We start from the raw sequence: 19,230 nt of genomic DNA on the forward strand, positions 1-19,230 counted from the left end.
ATATGATTGTATTATTTTATGTCTAAAACAAAGAGCTTGAGATAAAAATATTAATGAAGTTAACAGTTAATTGTTAAATGCGAAAATTCATTGTTATAACTACCCTCCCGTTTATTCATATCAAATTGTTACCGTTTTTAGCTCACCTGTCACATAGTGACAAGGTGAGCTTTTGTGATCACCCTTCGTCCGTCGTCCGTCGTCTGTGCGTCCGTGCGTCGTTCAACAATTTCGTGTCTGCACGATAGTGGTTTCGTTTATGATTTTATTTTAACCAAACTTGCCCACAACTTGTATCACCATAAGATCTTGGTTCATTTGTTGAACTGGCCAGATCCCATTATGGGTTCCAGAGTTATGGCCCCTGAAAGGGCCAAAATTAGCTATTTTGACCTTGTCTGCACAATAGCAGCTTTATTTATAACTTGATTTCTACCAAATTGGCACACAACTTGTATCACCATAAGATCTTGGTTCCTTTCTTGAACTGGCCAGATTCCAATATGGGTTCCAGAGTTATGGCCCCTGAAAGGGCCAGAATTAGCTATTTTGATCTTGTCTGCACAATAGCAGCTTCATTTATGATTTTTTTAACCAAACTTGCACACAACTTGTATCACCATAAGATCTTGGTTCCTTTCTTCAACTGGCGAAATTCCAGTATCGGTTCCAGAGTTATGGCCCCTGAAAGGGCCAGAATTAGCTATTTTGACCTTGTCTGCACAATAGCAGCTTCATTTATGATTTGAATTTAATCAAACTTGCACAAAACTTGTGTCACCATAAGATCTCGGTTACTTTTTAAACCGGCCAGATCTCTTAATGGGTTCCAGATTTATGGCCGCTGAAAGGGCCAAAATCAGCTGTTTTGACCTTGTCTGCACAATAGCAGCTTCATTTATGATTTGATATTAACCAAACTTGCACACAAATTGTATTACCACAAGATCTTGGTTCCTTTCTTGAACTGGCCAGATTCCATCATGGGTTCCAGAGTTATGGCCCCTTAAAGGTCCAAAATTGGCTATTTTGGCTTTTGCAGCCATATAGATACTTCATTTATGGTTTTAATTGATACAAACTTCCAAAATATCTTCAACAACAATAAATCTTGTATTCCAATCAGATCCAATCGTAGGTTCCAGAGTTATTTCATATCTGATTACCTCCCATGACTGTAATCAAAATGGATTTATATCAGTAAGTACTTATAGGACTTATTTGAAATTTCATTATTGTCATTAGTTGGACTGAGCCAATCAGGGTAGATAACTATGGACTGATTTTATGTCAAATTACCTCCCTTTTTTTCAAATTAAAATGGGTATATCTCCGTAACTAATGAAGATACTGAAATGAAATTTCATTTATGTCAACATATTTATTTGGCAGATCCTTCTTTTGTTCACTTACAATAAATTTTTTTTAAATTACTTCCCTTTTACGTTACTATAAATAGCTTTTTTTAGTAACTTTTTTACTATTGGCCGTAGGGAAAAACCGAGACCACTTTTCTGTGGTACAACATGGATGGTACCACCAATTTTTAGGTGTATTTTGACACATTTACCTTGTAAGAATTTTTTTTCTTTTTTGTTAAATTTCTTCCCTTTGTTGTTCCTGTCCTTTGGACTTAGATATTTTTTTCTGAGGACCTTCTTGTCCTCAAGTGCAATGATAACAGGCGAGCGATATAGGGCCACCATGGCCCTCTTGTTTATTATTATTTTTTATTTATTTCTTTGATAGTGTCGTTTTAAAACAGACTCTGAGCGGTCATGTTTCGGGGGACTCGGGTTCTAAATTTTGGAAACGGCACCGATCTTTCGTATTTCATACTTCTGTTCATTCATATCACCCGGTTAAGTTGAAAAAGACAGCGATTTAGTGGCTATATCCAGCTATAATGTTCATGTTATTTAAATTTAGAAAGAAATACACATACTGATAGAAACGGTGGAAGTTTTTATCTGAGTGTTCAATATGAATACGGCCAAATGCTGGTAAAATCTTAGCCATGTTTTTACGCTAATCATAAATAAATATTTTTTTGCTTCAAGGCGTTCATTATAGCTTTGATGGAAAAGAATATATCAGAAATATATATTTAAAGTAGGCAGTATTTATACCAACTTCTTTTATGAACTACAAGTAGATATTTTATTGTTTAAATATGACGAAAAACTGGATGCGAAATGAAATCTTTAGCGTACAAGCTGTTTACCGTCAACGCTTAGAACGCAAAGCCATGGCGTCGTCAAGCGTAATGTTTGACGTTCCGCTAGATGACGCTGCATTACGCCTTCTTGACCTTAATGCCAACATGCAAAAAAAAAATTCTATAAATGATACTATTAAACCAGAAACATTGAAAGTATTTAACGATTTAAGGGGTGGGGGTGGTAATTTTTTTAATTTAACTACCTTTACTGCTATATTCTTTCCGGAGTTAGCTCCCTCGATAATTAGTTCTGTGGTAAGATTTTACAGATAACAAAACTGACAGTTCCATTCGATTTTAAATGACATAATCCGAAACATTCTGACGTTACATACCAAGAACACACCAAATGCGGATATGTTCATGCAGTTTGCCGTTTATTATGTTTATTATTATTATTATTATTATTATTATTATACCATATTTGTATAGCACTCTTTTCATACAAAAGAATATACGTTAAAAAGTGCTTAACAATAGAATGGACATACATGTACAATAGATAGTTATAAAAATAAAAGCAATGATACGGATCAATTATGAAATTAAGATACGTGTTTAAAATAATTAAATAATAATTAACATGATTAAAAGCTAAACACAGGCTACTACATGAAAATCAAAACAATATCGCACTTGCAATATATCTATGCATATTTTTATTTTTTTATTTGAGTCTCATCCATTTACATTTTATATATATATACAAACAATAAAAATCATACATATCATCAGTAAATGGCCATTCTATATAGAATTACAAGAGACTATCTAAAAAACAAGAGCTGTCCGTAAGACAGCGCGCTCGACTTTTCTCAGTGCTTGACTCTGAATTAGAGCTTTGCCAGTAAAAACATTCCAAGTTAAAAAGGGACAGAACTCTAATCAGAGTTATGGGAATTGTGTCTCCTGGTGTTGACCTTGATTGTAAATAACTATTTAGAGTTTCAAGTCAAAAGCTTTAATAGTAACAGAGATATTTGACTTTTAACAAAAAATTCTAAGTTAAAAGGGGGCATAATTCTGTCAAAAACCAAAACAGAGTTGTGGGTATTGTTTCTTCTGGTGTAGACTTTGATGGTAAGTAAGTATTTTAAGTTTCAAGCCAAAAGCTTTGATAGTAACAGAGATATTTGACTTTATCAAAATCTTTAACCAAAAATACTAAGTTAAAAAGGGGCATAATTCTGTCAAAATTCAAATCAGAGTTATGGGAATTGTGTCTCCTGGTGTAGACTTTGATTGTAAACAACTATTTGAGTTTCAAGTACAGAGCTTTAATAGCATTAGAGATATTTAAAAAAAAAATAAATAAAAAAAATCTAAGTTAAAAAGGGGCATAATTCTGTCAAAATTCAAATCAGAATGAAGGGGATTGTTTCTCCTGGGATGGTAAATAAGTATTTTAAGTTTCAAGTCAATAGCTTTGATAGTAACAGAGATATTTGATTTTACTTTATCAAAAACTTTAACCAAACTTTCTAAGTTAAAAAGAGGCATAATTCCATCAAAATTTAAAGCATATGACTACAAACAGCACAAATTGTCTGGTTAAACACAAATTACATCTAAAACAGTTTTACGCAGAAAACAACACTGAAGTGTTTAAAATACAATTCATAACGAGACTAAGAAAAGAATTAGGATTGGTAAGCTGACAAAGTCACAGTCAGACTATTACATATGCATTGTCACTGTCCATAGTATTTTACAAATAAATGTGTTTTTAATGATTTTTTGAAGGATGCGAGTGTTCCACAGTTTCTTATGTCATTAGGTAGAGCATTCCTTAGTCTTGGTGCAGCATGTCGAAAACCTCTGTCACCGTATTTTACAGTACGTGGTTTTTGCACAACAAGTAAATTTGAATTTTGTGATCTTAAATTTCTTGAAGGTCTGTATACATCAAGCATGTCCTTGATGTATTTAGGGGCACGATCATGAAGAGCTTTATAGGTGTGGGTCAGGATCTTAAACTCCACCCTGTTTGGTACAGGAATCCAATGTAGTTCTTTACGCACTGGTGTTATGTGCTCGTTACGGCGTGTTCTCGTAATTAGACGTGTAGCCGCATTTTGAACATTCTGAAGTTTGTTTAAACAAGACCTTGGAATGCCATACAAAAGACCATTACAGTAATCGAGACGTGCGGTAACCAGGGAGTTTACTAGCGACTTTGTGGCATCGGAGGTGATGTAGTCCCTTATATGTTGTATTTGACGCAACTGTGTATAACAAGATCGACATGCGGCACTTATATGCTTTTCCATGTCCATTTTCGAATCAAGGATTGCGCCTAGATTTCTTTTTCTGATCTATACTAGTTTGTAGATCGATCGTTTCAGCTTAACTATTCTTAGCATACAAACAATTTATCAAAATTGGTAATTTACTAAGGCAATTGTTTTGTAAATTCGAAAATGTAATGATAGCAGCAATCAGCACAACACACAACGCAAATTACAAACACTTATTATTAAAACTGTCAATAGGGATTCTTGATTAATCATCTAATGAATGCCACTATCTATTTATATTTTGACATTGATGTAGTCTGAAATATCATGCGATGTTGTTTCCATTTTCATGTGACTAAGCGTTATTTTCTTTTGTGACTTAGTCAAGCTATTCGTTTGAAGCTGAAAGCTGGCTGTACAGATTTCTTTCCTTTTTAGTGTCATCTAGACTTTCATATGTTAACGAAGTTTCGCTATCAATTCCTGTGCCTGAAATAAATTTTAGATTTTATTAATGTTATAAATTGAGAACATTTAGTTACACTGACCATTTTGCTAGATATATGTCCAAGATTCACCTAACTGTAAATCTAAGAATATAAAGGTTTAATTTAGTCAAGAAATATGATTATAGTTACCTGTTTTTTGTCTATGAGCATCACGAACATTGTTTACATCTTTCTGTGTATGCTTTCGTCTAAGTCTGAAAACCAATCAAATAATTTTGTCTTGAAATGTCAGAACAATACACATAGAAACATTGCTCTTTTTAAACAGTCTTTCGGCAAGTATTCGATAAAAAACAATTGTCATTACCAGGAATAAATCTTGAGATATGTATTCATGCACATCGCCAAAATACTCATTTTGTAATGGCATTTAATTTATTAACATTTCTTCTCATTCTGAAGTGCAACATGCATAATATGTCATGTACCATAATTATTACCTATAAAACGTCTTCATTCCGTAGAATTGTATGCAACTGTAAAGATGCTACTTATGTTACATTTGTAAAATTCGGCCAAATGTCTATAATTTCAACAGCTAAATAAACAATGTATTAACATATAGTATTTGTTTGACCAATGATAGAGTATATCAATACTGTCTTACCGCAGGCATCTGTAAAGGGTAAAAACAATGGTCACAATAATTAGGGTGGTTACGAAAGTACCAACGCCAACACCGACGAAAGCTCCTATGTTTGAAGAAACACCAGTCTCTACAGTCTCCAGTGGACGTTGCAAACAATCTGAGGATGTTACATAAATACTAGTATTTGCCACAAGAAGAATAAAATTGTACCTTTCAGTATAGCATACGATTATATGGAAGGCCAAAGTTACAACAATATAAACTAATGGTACAAGACTGTTGGGTGTGTCATATAATGTGTTCGAAAATTAATGCAACTGGATCCGCTTTTTGCAAGCTATGCTCATTTTGTAAAAAAAATCATGTGTATTTTGACCCTTTTTCGGGTATATTATAAAGGTAACTAAACACTAAGAAAAGGACAAAATCGTTTTGTTAAAAAATTCTAAAGTGCATGTGCTGAAGTCTGTAACATTTTAAATCACAGTCTTATTAAAACATCTGTCTTCTTTTAAAAATGTTGATTTTTTGAGTGTTGGTTACATTATTTCCTGCAATTGTAAATTTGTTTTAAGTGTTGTCAGTTTATGTATGTTAAATTTTATTCTCATTACTTATGTACCAAATTCTTTAAAAAATGTGCAAATTCGAAGTAGATTAGCAGTTTTCTTTTCAAATCGTGTATTTACGACATTTTTCATTACAAAGTCCCTTTCTCCCTATGAAAATTCCTCTTCGGCTTTTTATATCTTTTATACTACGACGTTTAAAATCTATGTCAACATTAAACTGGATATTTCTCACAAAAATACAGACACTTCCAAAAGTAAAATCTTTATTCGAGTAACAGAGACACAATTACATCATTCAACGTTTGGTTGTTAAATTATCGAGCTCAACTACATTTTTATAGCCATTCAAACAAATCGTATGTGCCAAATCAGTTACGAAACTAAACAGTCTTTTATCTTTTGTGTATATGACGGTATCGTAATCAAACTTCTGTAGAAAAATAATTTATTATTTTGTTCTCGTGAAATGTGTACAAAATACAAGAAAAATGTCCAACTTTCAGTTGTGTTCAAATAATTTATTTAACTTTAAACACGAACAATTGCGAATACGTGCTGCATTTCTTTTAGAACATCCCTCGTATTAGCTAAGTTGTCCATAAGTTATCTGTCTTAGCTGTCTCTTAAGAAATGCATTACCAGAAGATCGCTTTGCTGGGCAAATTATGCCCGAAGCATCGTGCCTATTAAGTGTAAGATCATCGGTCGAAGCATTAGAAATCTCAGAAACAATTGGTATCCTAGAGGAATCTTCTTTTTTACTAACGGTCACTAAAAGTTCTGACCTTTGACCATCAGGCCTGTCATTAAAATAACATTGGCAATGTGCATTACCTACATATTAAGTGAGGGTTCTAGGTCATTTGGACCCTGTGGTTTTTAAATTAATAGGGGTCATTTACTGCATAGAAACAATATGTTTGACAAGCCTAATTATCGCAGGTTAGTTTACTGTGATGTATTGTAGTAATGTACTGCCTCTGGGCAATGTGCTTGCCAAGTACGCATTTCGTACGTGAGCATCTTCCCAAAATATTGCAACATCCCACAACAGGATCGCTATATGTATTTGATATACTTAAGATAATGTCCCAAGACAAGTTAAAAATTCGTAGACTATTCTTGTGCAGGTTGTCTTTTCGACGAAATAAGTCATAAACCACGAAACAAAAGCTTACATACATACAGAAGACGCTATTCCTGTATATCTACTTGCGAATTTTGACGAGTAGCTACATTGAAGTAGAAGTTGTGGTATGGATCCTACGGTGTTCCGTTTGGACAATCGTGACTTTTATTGAATCCTAAACCATCGCATTATCACCATCGTACCATCGCGTTTTCACCATCGTGCCATCGCGCTATCACCATCCTACCGTCGCGTTTTCACCATCGTACCATCGCGTTATCACTATCGTACCATCGCATTATCACCATTGTACCTTCGCCTTCCGGTGGTCATGCGCAGTGGTACAGTATAATTATGTGTCAGTAATAAATCTCATTTTCACATTGCACTATGTACCTTCTACATCCTAACAAGAATAACTATTACATCCAGCTTTTTATTTACTTTCATGCATACATAAATACAAAGGACGTGGTCTTGAAGATTTTACACAGTTTTAATGAGCTGAGCACTGAACATTTTCAAAAACATTTTGCAAAACAGCAGAATCTAAATGGTAAATTTCTTCTCACAAAATACATTAAGATACATTCATCTATTGTTGACAAAAATTCAAGTGCACGGAATTACGCCTTTCTAACCGGAAGGCGATGGTACGATGGTGAAAACGCGACGGTAAGATGGTGAAACCACGATGGTACGATGGTGATAACGCGGTGGCACGATGGTGAAAACGCGATGGTACGCTGGTGATTACGCGATGGCACGATGGTGAAAACGCGATGGTACGATGGTGATAACGCGATGGCACGATGGTGAAAACGCGATGGTACGATGATGAAAACGCGATGGTACGATGGTGAAAACGCGATGGTACGGTGGTGAAACCGCGATGGTACGATGGTGATAACGCGATGGCACGATGGTGATAACGCGATGGCACGATGGTGAAAACGCGATGGTACGATGGTGATAACGCGATGGCACGATGGTGAAAATGCGATGGTACGATGATGAAAACGCGATGGCACGATAGTACGATAATGAAACGCGATGGCACGATGGTGTGATGGTGAAAACGCGATGGTTCGATGATGAAAACGCGATATTACATCGACATTTCACCATCGTACCATCGCACCATCGCGATTTCATCATCGTGCCATCGCGTTTTCACCATCGTATCATCGTTGTTTCATCATCGTGCCATCGCGCCATCGCATTTTCGTCATCGTACCATCGTGCATCGCGGTTTAGTGTTAAATAAAAGTCACGATTGTCCAAACGGAACACCGTAGGATCCAGATTAAGCTATGCCCCGTTGTCAACAGGGGACGGAGATCTTCAACTCTCCAGATGTAAAACGTTTGTGCGAAAAGAAAAAGCGCCATAATTTCGGGTATTATTCTGTCAAACAACAAGTAATGGAAAATGCATACTGGCAATGTAAAAATCGTGGCAGTTGTGAATAGATACCGGTAAATATATTTCAATAGCATCTGGTAATAATATCAGAGAAACAATTTGTCATTCGAGTACGCTTTCTGTGACGTTAACTGAAAAACGTTAACTACCTGCTGGAAACCGAAACTGGTACATGAAATTTCTGTTCACAGTATCACAGACGCTTTGCAATCATGAAAGAAATGTCCAGATACCCATTTTTCTAAGTCATAAATCTAACTAACTGTAAACAGAAAGCCATGACATAGAAAAATTGGTCGTCATGAAAGCCGTGACTTTTAATAAATAATGTGACATTATGGTTACTTTGCTACTTATAACATAGGGCCGGTGGTCTAGTGGTAACACGCTTGACTGTCAATCCAGAGGTCCGGGGTTCGAATCCCGGTCCAGGCACTGGAAATTTCTGAGATGCTCTTTAGTGTCTCCCACCTAACTAAGAGGCCTGTACTGGTTCTTCCCAGGAAAGACGGCTTCGCATGTATCGGTGCTATACACCGGGCACGTTAAAGAACCAGAGTGCCTATTCGCAAAGAGCTAGGCTAAGTTAGCCGGACAGGCCTGTATCTAAAAAGGATTTCTCTCTATCTGTTCTGGGGGCTTTATCTCACTCTGTCCCTCTGGTCAAATCGCTAGATGTGTCTGTACTAGTAGAGGATGAATTTCGCGCCCTGTGTGGCTGCGTTTACTATATGTAAAGCGCCTTTGAACGTGTTTATCATGAAAAGGGCGCTATATAAATCTGGTATAATAATAATAATAATAATAATAATAATAATAATAATAACATCTGTTTAATGGTAGTCACTTATTTGTAGCCGAAGAACACTATTCGTATATTGTCAAAGCGTAAATGCATGCGCCTCAAAATGTTGGATAGTGTACATGCAGTATATTAAACACTTGTAATTACAATTTTCAGATGTTCATATTGTATTGTTTTTCTAGAACCAGTTCTTGACAAATATTAACAATTCGACTCAACAGAATCATGTCTACTACACGTTTGCGTTTTACTCGCTTATGGTTATAATGCAGTAATTCGGTCCAAAATGTGCTTCCGTGGTGTAGTCGAAAGAAGTCCCTAATAAATAGATCCTAATTTTTCCATTTTTCGCGCATTTGCGCGTAAATCGGGGGCCAAATGGGCATTATTTCACTCGTGGAATGAATTTTACATAAAATAGGACACGTTTCATGCTAATATTCGCATGTTTTCGAGTTGTTTACTTGAAAACGAAAGTAGGGTGTTTATTCTGCGGACAGCTTTCTGAAATGCGGCAATATGAGGGTACCTGACTTCAGTTGACTTGCATTTCACTGCATACTATTCAACACCCCTTTTTCTTTTCGTTTTCTTGAAGCAAATGTATGGATATCTTGTGGAAAATAGGTCTACGACGGAGTGAAAATCTAGGAACTGTAACAAAATTGGTCTGAAGTAGCTGAATTTATATGAAACAAAGAACAAATTCTTTTATTGGTATATAGCCTTATAGCATACTCTTCATATACTCGTATGATATACTTTTATTTAAATTTGAGACGTTTCCGGTGTTAGCTATCTTTCCTGCAACGGTATGATACGACTCGAACGATGCGACATGCGACATTTTGATGCAACTATACGGCGATAACACTTCATTCTATGTTACACTGTATATGCATTAAAAAGAATCAACTTGTAACATGGATTTGAAGGTAATAACGATTCCTGTCAAAATCAATTTGGTTTTAATTTTGTCCGTCCATGCTATCTCTTGACTTGCTTTTCTTAGGCCACAAGGTAAGAAAAACGCAAAACAAAATAAAACTTAGAAAAACAATAATAACTAAACGTTCTGAATAATATAGTTCGGCGAAAACATGCTTAATGAGTTAATAAGAGACGGCATGTTGGAAAATTAAAAATAACAATAGGCTAAAGTAAGACTACTTCGAGTTTTCATAATCTGATATCAGATTTGAAAACTGATCAACTTTTGGAAAAGAGATGCTCGACCTTAAAGATTTAGGTCCTCCACGGTCATAGCCAAAGTCCTCTAATATTCCAAAATTATTTTTATGGGCAGTTCATACATCCCAGGATTATAGTTTTGTTTTAGTCGGCTCCAGTGACACGTTCGAGCAATCCTGTCTGGTCCTTTGATACAGCCAGTTTAGCAGTAGGGACTAGCTCTTGCTTACAAATATATTTCAATTGAGTACCCTTTTCATACACATGCATATCGGTTTGAGGGGACTTGATCAAAACTTAACAAACTAGTATTTGTTATTCTTAATTTCGCTTAAAATAACCCTACATGTATCTCATGAGCAACCTCTACGATATAATAGCTACCAATGTAATCTATACTGGTTTGAATTTTTCAAGAGGTTCTGGCCAGCACGCATACGTTATTGTAAGTTGACCACAAAGGGTTAATGAATTCAGTACAGTTACGGTATAATGTTGAATTTGTTTAAACGGTCAGTCCCATAATTTGAAAAAAAATCAAACTACACCCAATCATCGAAGGAAAGAGTTGTTTTACATGAAAATTAAACAGCATAGTTATAAAACGTGTATATTACTTTACAAAACAATTAAAAAACTGGAAAATACTGATTTAAATATTCAAATGTCATTTTCGTGAATACATATCCATGCTTTACTCAATAAATATTTAGTAAATGTCCATTTCATCACGTATTCGTTCTCAGTACTCATCAAGTAAGATTTATTTTATGAAGAAACATTTCACACCAGCTTTGTTATTTTCTTCCTATTGTTTGACTACATTAACTGATTGTGATTTATGTACTCGTTACTGGACTTACCACCACAGTTTTCTTCATCAGACTGGTCCGTGCAGTCGGGAACATTATCACATCTCTGACTGTCTAACACACAGTCTCCATTAGTACATCTCCACTGACTTGCTGTACAGGCGGCTGTTTTACAATATAATAACATATACCTACATGCATAGTGTTCAATCATTAATTGTACATTTCTATACTGTTTTACTTTGGTGTATAATAATTTACCTTGACAGAAAAAGCTTGAATTATACAGAAATCTCATATGTAGATATGACTGTATAATATATAATTATTATTCTTATTTGTTGTATGTCTTTAGTTATCAATGCTAACAATCTCAGGAAAGAAAAACGCATTTTATTTTTAAAATTCGAAGAAAGTCTTGTTCCATTTAGAAGAAAAAAACAATAGTGCGGTTCAGGCAAGATGATACAGAACTGTGCTCGACCGTTAGGGATTTTATTCATATATAAAATAATAATAACTAAACGTTCTGAATAATATAGTTCGGTGAAAACATGCTGAATGAGTTAGTAAGAGACGGCATGTTGGAAAATTAAAAATAACAATAAGCTAAAGAAAGACTACTTCGAGTTTTCATAATCTGATATCAGATTTGAAAACTGATCAACTTTTGGAAAAGAGATGCTCGACCTTAAAGATTTAGGTCCTCCACGGCCATAGCCAAAGTCCTCTAATATTCCAAAATTATTTTTATGGGCAGTTCATACATCCCAGGATTATAGTTTTGTTTTAGTCGGCTCCAGTGACACGTTCGAGCAATCCTGTCTGGTCCTTTGATACAGCCAGTTTAGCAGTAGGGACTAGCTCTTGCTTACAAATTTATTTCAATTGAGTACCTTTTTCATACACATGCATATCGGTTTGAGCGGACTTGATCAAAACTTAACAAACTAGTATTTGTTATTCTTAATTTCGCTTAAAATAACCCTACATGTATCTCATGAGCAACCTCTACGATATAATAGCTACCAATGTAATCTATACTGGTTTGAAATGTTCATGAGGTTCCAATTAGAAGAAAACAATAAATATCTTTAAAAATGATGGTCGGCGAATTGTTATAAGGAAAGAAGTTTATGATTTTTTTCATCTAACATTCATCTTTCATCTTACATTTTTCAAATTGCAAAACTAAACACCGCACTTTAACAATTTAAATGGTTCTCTTTTAATTTTTCGCAAAGGTTTCGTAGGGTTGCAATTTTGTTTCGTTTATCCTTAGACGAACAATTACAGCACTAGTTTGATGAAGATTCATGAAGCGGCTCATGAGAAGAGGTCATTAAACGTGTTTATATATTTAGCTAAATTGGTCCCTATCCCCATTTGTAATAAAATAGCTGGAGACCTTACGATATTGTTACACATCGAGTTTGATAAAAATCCATTACATTTTAGTGGTTAATGCGAAGAAAGGCATATCTACTTTTAGCTATAATAGTGCCCAAGTTCCTATATAAATAAATTTGGAAGAGGACCTTATAATGATGCTCCAGATCCAGTATGACAAAGATCCACCAATCTGTTCATGAGACGCTGTATAAAGGCTAGTCTAGTTTTAGCTCTAGCAGCCCCTAAAAGGGGTCAAATGTCCCAGCTGAACAAAGTTGGCTGCGGGCTTAATAAAGATGCTACAAATCAAGTTGATTAGAATACATGAGAAAAAATCAATTAAAGGATTTTTTATTATTTATTTCTAAAATAGGCCAACTGATCCCGCTTTAACAAATGCATATTCGCTATTCATGAATCTTTGGACAATGACGTCACACCTATAAAAAAGTGAAGGTCAAGCAAAACATACAATTGTAATTATTTCAATATTTCTGTTTCATAAGCAAAGTTTGACCGTAGTCGTATCACATAGATAAACTGTATGCAGCGCACCTTCATTTTCAACTGAGTTCAATATTTGCATACCATACTAAAGAAAAATATTCATATATAATAAATCAGTTAAATAATTTATAACAAATATGTCAAAGCAAACAAGTACTCATTTTAATATGCAATCTGAATAAGTCACAAAAGCAAGAAACCTTTTCATATACAGACGACAATTGTAACAAGGAAAATCTTTTAAAAAGCACTTCTCTACATAAAAGACTCTTATCACACCCTTATTCATGTGATACGCAGACCGTATTCAGCTCTTTCTTTAATTTGATATATGTTGGTATTTGAACAGGTTTTTATCATATTTATTAAACTTACTTATCATTTTTAGATATATCAATATTCTTGCTAAATATACTGAGCCAAAGTTAGCTTTAAAACTGTGAACAGCGTCGTTTAGGATAAACGCTTTGTCTACATTTCACTCAGCGTAGCACAATCAACAGAGTGAAAGAAATTGACACTCTCGTCCAATCAGGCAGAGTGTTGCATAAATCTTCCATTTTGATAAATTATCTATAATGCGTTATCAAGTAGTTTGATTTGCAAACTGAAGTCACGTGGCATAGGTAACGAATTCGTTCTTAGACGGCGTTCGCCGAAAAAACAATAGTGCGGTTCAGGCAAGATGATACAGAACTGTGCTCGACCGTTAGAGATTTTATTCATATATCTGTGGCAATGGTACCGCCAGTTAATGTGCTGGTATCACTGATATGATTTCTGAGTGCATGTATAAACCATTCATATATGATATATTTAAGTTCGTTATTACTTAGTTTTTTTTAAAGACTTCCATTTCATTGTACACAAATCTTGAGGGCCAGAAAGACGAGTTACAAGAACCACACTATTTTTTTGCATTTTCCTGTCATGTAGTGTCTTAGGTGGCAGGGGAGCGGTTTCGTAGTTTTGGCCCCTGTCGATTTTCTGTATAAACAGGACAGGGTAGATATAAAGGCATATCTATCTTACTGGTTAATTCTTTAGTATATCTGGGGAATGTGGAACGGTTAATGATTCTACATGACGGGTGTTTTAAAATTCCTAGCTCCGTACTTCCGGTTGAGGCTAAAACATAAATATCAGAACAAAAAGTCGGCCAGACGCGCGGCTGTCATCCATCCACGTTTTTTTCAAGTGAAAATTAGAGAAATAAAGTGGTAGTTGGCAGACACATTTTACACCATCTGGGTATGCATGTCGGTACTATACATATATGCTACGAAATTGGATTTAAAAATAGAAATGAATGAATGGCAGAGTTCAAAGTGAGGCCCGGTAAGGCTATTTTTGGTCTATAAAATTTGGGTGCTGTGGTCGATTTTCACTACATCTGGCGTGGAAAGCGACAGGTGCATAGGACCGGAGAGGCGTCTTTATGTAGTCTGTAGTATCTGCAATGGTCCATAGGAGTTTCAAACTAAAATAAGCAAAAACGAGATTTCTATGGATATTTCAACACTGGTACCCACACGTCAATGTGGAATTTGCAAATTTGCTCTCCCCTGCCACCTTACAGTAAATGACGTTTACAAATACATTCTAGAATCAGTCCTTAAGTGGCAGGGGCCAGTTTCGCATTTGGCCCGGGTACGTTTTTTAAATAAAATAGACAGATGCACTTTAAAAGCATTTATATTCAACTGGTTATTTATGATGTTTATAGAACTGAGGATTCCTGCGTACGAGTAGTTATTGTGTTAAGTAAATATGTACTTGAATCGATTTTCCTAGCTCCGTGTAGACGGCCGGGTCTAAAGTCTTACCTGAGGTAACGGAATTCAGACGAAATGGAAACGGTCATTCATCCATCCAGATTCAGCTCAAAATAGCGGAAAAAGTAAACGGTTATGAGATAATTTTCTTCCCACCATTATTTTCGTCTGGCCACATGCTTTAAAAAGATGCATGTGGTTTAGGTCAGTCATTTGCAGATAATACGGTACAGGTCGCGCAAGGTGTGCATTTTGGGCCATTTTTGCCTGAAAATTTAGTGTCCTGAAACCTGCGTTTTACTCGTTTTTACCACAGAAGCAACAGAATCGGCAGGCTGAAAATGTCACACAATGATGTGCTTAGTCTATGCAATTCATTCGCTCAACACTTGCCTTGAATGTATCAAAATTGGATTTTTCATGCTTTTTTTTCGCACTAGTATCAGCGCAGATTTGTGGAATTTTCAAATTAACTGTCCCTTGCTCCCTTAGAAACAGTCCTACCTTTCTCTGTACAATCAGGAGCTGGCCATGTACCATTAGCAAGACAATTTAAAGTAGGCGTATTTGTTTCATATCCTGAATCACAGATAACATTTGCTGCTGCTTCGTAGGAGGAATCATTCATATTGCTGAGTTCTATATTTCCATTTGCGATCACTGGTACATCACCACATCCTTTATACACACAAATAGTTTTCATGCTTACAAAACTTAACAAACTAAAAGTACCTGGGCCTGACGCAATTAATATTTCTAAAATGCTACAATACAATAAATCTTATATCAAAGTTATTTTTATAATCTCTTCTAAGTCGATGGTTAACACACTGTTATGATATCATATCGTCATCATCATGAACACAGAAATTATTGGATTTTTAAATTATGAATGTTATTTTTATGCAAAATGACAATAACCAAGTATTTCGGCGACAAATAATATGTTCACCAAGTGGAAGTAAAATGTTATATTTACCGGCACACCATGTTTCTTCTTCATAGCTGCAGCTGAGCTTGAAAGATGCTCCAGACTCTGAAGCTAAAACAAAATGAATACCTTTAGATAATGCTAAAGTTTGTTTAAAGAAAAAACAAATAAACGTTGTTTGATAATACTGTATGTTTACACGGAATATGGGTAATAATAATAATGAGAGTTGAACGAGATTGAACAAATTGCATGTTATAGTAACTGGGCATTTAATACATAGATATCAATACGTAATTAGCCTCTCAAATAATTGGAAATTGTATCAAACTCTTAGCTAATAAATACATTTGTAATAGCCACTAATTTTGATTAGCTGTATATACGGATATTGAGGACATTTAATTTATCCTCTGGAAGGTCAAACTATCGTTCAGATACTGAATGTTCTCGAGTGGCGTAGCCGAGAAAGAAAATGCGCTTTTCTTTTTTATTGTATGTATTTACTAAAATTTACACATTTACCCGGCCAGTCACGTGCCAATTTTATGTTGGTTGAAAAACGTTATATGTTTCTACGGAATATAAATTCTATTGCATTTTAATTACAGGATGCATATATTGTTATGTTCTTGTAAGAAATTATGTACATGTTGCCTGTATTTTGAGTTCATTATAGACTGTTTATCACTATAATAGAAACACATCGCTAAAATTTCATGTCAGATTTTAAACATATAAAAAGAACACATTCGTTTTATGATTTAAATTTATTTGATTATTGATAATGGATGTTTTTTTTTTTTATGTAGAAAATATATATTTGACGTAATATGAGCTATGCTGTGCAAATATTTTATTTACTACAAATATTTGATATTTTTGAAAACTATCTCACAATATCAATTATGTATTTCTAATTATAAAGTACATGAACTACTTTAGAATGAGTTTCAACTAACCTTCGAGGCCAATGAAAAGATATCCTTCTTGGTATGATGTACTGTTATTGATGAAATTTAGTTTTAGATAATGGCTATTCGCCGTGTTGTTTTCTATTTGGTTCAAGTAGTGACTTTCACAACCAATCGTATACAGTGTTTTATCAGATCCATCTAGAAATTCTAAGATCTGGTTGCAATTATTTGTATCTAAGTACAGATCTGCATCCATTATGTACATGTTAATGCTGGAAGAGCAAGAGTATACTTCAAGGGAACAGGAACATGATCCACTTCCGGTCGTTACACTCGGATAATTCTCATTTGTCAAATAGAGTGGAGCATCGTCTGACGTAAGTGTTTGTCCGTTTGAACATATGGAAGCTAGTCTTTCCTCTGTAGATACATGATATATCAGTTTTGAAATTAGAAAAACAACAACAAATCAACAGCAACAACAACAACAAAAACAAAAAATCAAACTGCGGAAAGTTAATTAAGAACCTCAGATTGTTATGACTGATATTACATAAAAGACTAGTATAACGTTTATTCAAGAAAACGAGTAATTTACTGATGTGAAAAGATATGGAAAACACTGTCTGACTGAGAGACAACAAGACAGCACAAAATATTATTACCTTATTTGGCAATACCTTGCCTTATGAACAGAAAAGATATTGCAATGTGATACAAAATAAGATCGACATGATGACAAGCATTACAAACCATATATAGTACAAATAGGCATAACAGGAAACTGTAATATTCATTATGCGTACTGGTCTCCGAGTATACTATCAATTTGAATATTAATAGGCCAAGCTAGCTTATACAGGACTAGTCAACTCACAAGGCAAGACACCCTATTTCAATGTATGTTTCATCATGAAAAGCACTAAATTTCATTATTATTAAATTTTGATATGTGTTTTGTATTTACCTGGTATGCAAAAGTATTGTAGAAATACATAAGAAATGTCCTTTAAACCGAATGAGCAGAAGGATACTTTATCTGGAAGGTTAAGTACGTTGCAGGACGACCTGCCTGAGCAGGCACGACGGATGTCTTGAATGTCTGTATCTTCAGCATCAGCAAAGCAGTGCGTACTTGTATAGGTGTGACAACATGTTCCTTCACAACTAACATTGTAGGCATATTGTACGGAATGTATTGCAATCACCTCGTCCCCTGCACAGGTTAATCTAATACCGGCATTGAGATCGCATTCTGTTATATTCTTCAACGTTTCCTTTTGAGATAACTGGGCTGTTATTGAAAACAAATATTTCAATTTTTATTATTTACCTGCTGTAGTTCAAATAAACTGAAAAAATGTTGAAAAAGACGTTAAACACGAACACACACACACACACACACACTAAAAGTTCACACTTATCGCCACGAATTGTTAATTGTATATGTTAATATTAAACATATTTTAGCTACTGTGATACTGTGAGTTTGTATCATTCCTATATAACACGACATACAGGTTGCCTAATTCTGGGAACGGAGAATTTTTTATTTATTTAGATAAAATTTGTTTTATCATACCCCAATCATAATTCTAGATTATTACGCTGAAATCAAACAGAAAATAAATTAAAACCAAAAGGCAGGAAAGAATAAAAACCTCGGATTAATACACGATAAATGATTAACTTTCATTATTACTTTTTATGTAGAAACAAAATTTTTACGCTATAGCCCAATCCTTCCAAAATCGACAAATACGATATGACAAAATCCTCCGTATATGTACATAATATCCATGGCTCATTTGTTTGTTTTTTTGTTTTTTTTTATTTAACGTCGCACCGACACATGATAGGTCATATGGCGACTTTCCAGCTTTAATGGTGGAGGAAGACCCCAGGTGCCCCTCCGTGCATTATTTCATCACGAGCGGGCACCTGGGTAGAACCACAGACCTTCCGTAAGCCAGCTGGATGGCTTTTTCACATGAAGAATTCAAAGCCCCGAGTTTCTAAATACATTGTCATATTGTTTACAAAGCTGCCGATTCAATATGACGTTTAAGTCATGTATATTACAAGCTGACCATATGGGAAAAATGTTGACCAGAGATTGCAGATCGTATAATTATATTTATACGAATCTAAGTGCTTTTCTCTGAACATCAAATATGTTTATACGGAACATAGCGTTTCACTACGCACCGTATATGCT

The 19,230-nt window shown here is 34.8% G+C and overlaps 1 protein-coding gene across 4 annotated transcripts in view; it reads right to left on the reverse strand.

Moving 5' to 3' along the window:
- Positions 1-2,857: 2,857 nt before the first annotated feature.
- LOC128552063 (uncharacterized) overlaps positions 2,858-19,230 on the reverse strand; it is a 30,965-nt gene continuing 14,592 nt past the window's right edge. For 2 of the 4 annotated variants that reach the window (XM_053533060.1, XM_053533059.1), the window contains 8 exons: positions 17,980-18,306; positions 17,058-17,432; positions 16,144-16,206; positions 15,669-15,842; positions 11,542-11,655; positions 5,575-5,713; positions 5,097-5,161; positions 2,858-4,947 (listed from right to left, as the gene is read on the reverse strand). In XM_053533060.1, coding sequence (XP_053389035.1) covers positions 4,847-4,947; positions 5,097-5,161; positions 5,575-5,713; positions 11,542-11,655; positions 15,669-15,842; positions 16,144-16,206; positions 17,058-17,432; positions 17,980-18,306 — 1,358 coding nt within the window. In that variant the 3' untranslated portion in view covers positions 2,858-4,846. Of the gene's footprint in view, positions 4,948-5,096; positions 5,162-5,574; positions 5,714-11,541; positions 11,656-13,449; positions 14,870-15,668; positions 15,843-16,143; positions 16,207-17,057; positions 17,433-17,979; positions 18,307-19,230 lie in introns of those variants that run through there. The other 2 variants (XM_053533061.1, XM_053533062.1) reach the window with 2 other exon arrangements.

This window comes from Mercenaria mercenaria, unplaced genomic scaffold (genome assembly GCF_021730395.1).
Source record: "Mercenaria mercenaria strain notata unplaced genomic scaffold, MADL_Memer_1 contig_1994, whole genome shotgun sequence".
Classification (NCBI taxonomy): domain Eukaryota; kingdom Metazoa; phylum Mollusca; class Bivalvia; order Venerida; family Veneridae; genus Mercenaria; species Mercenaria mercenaria.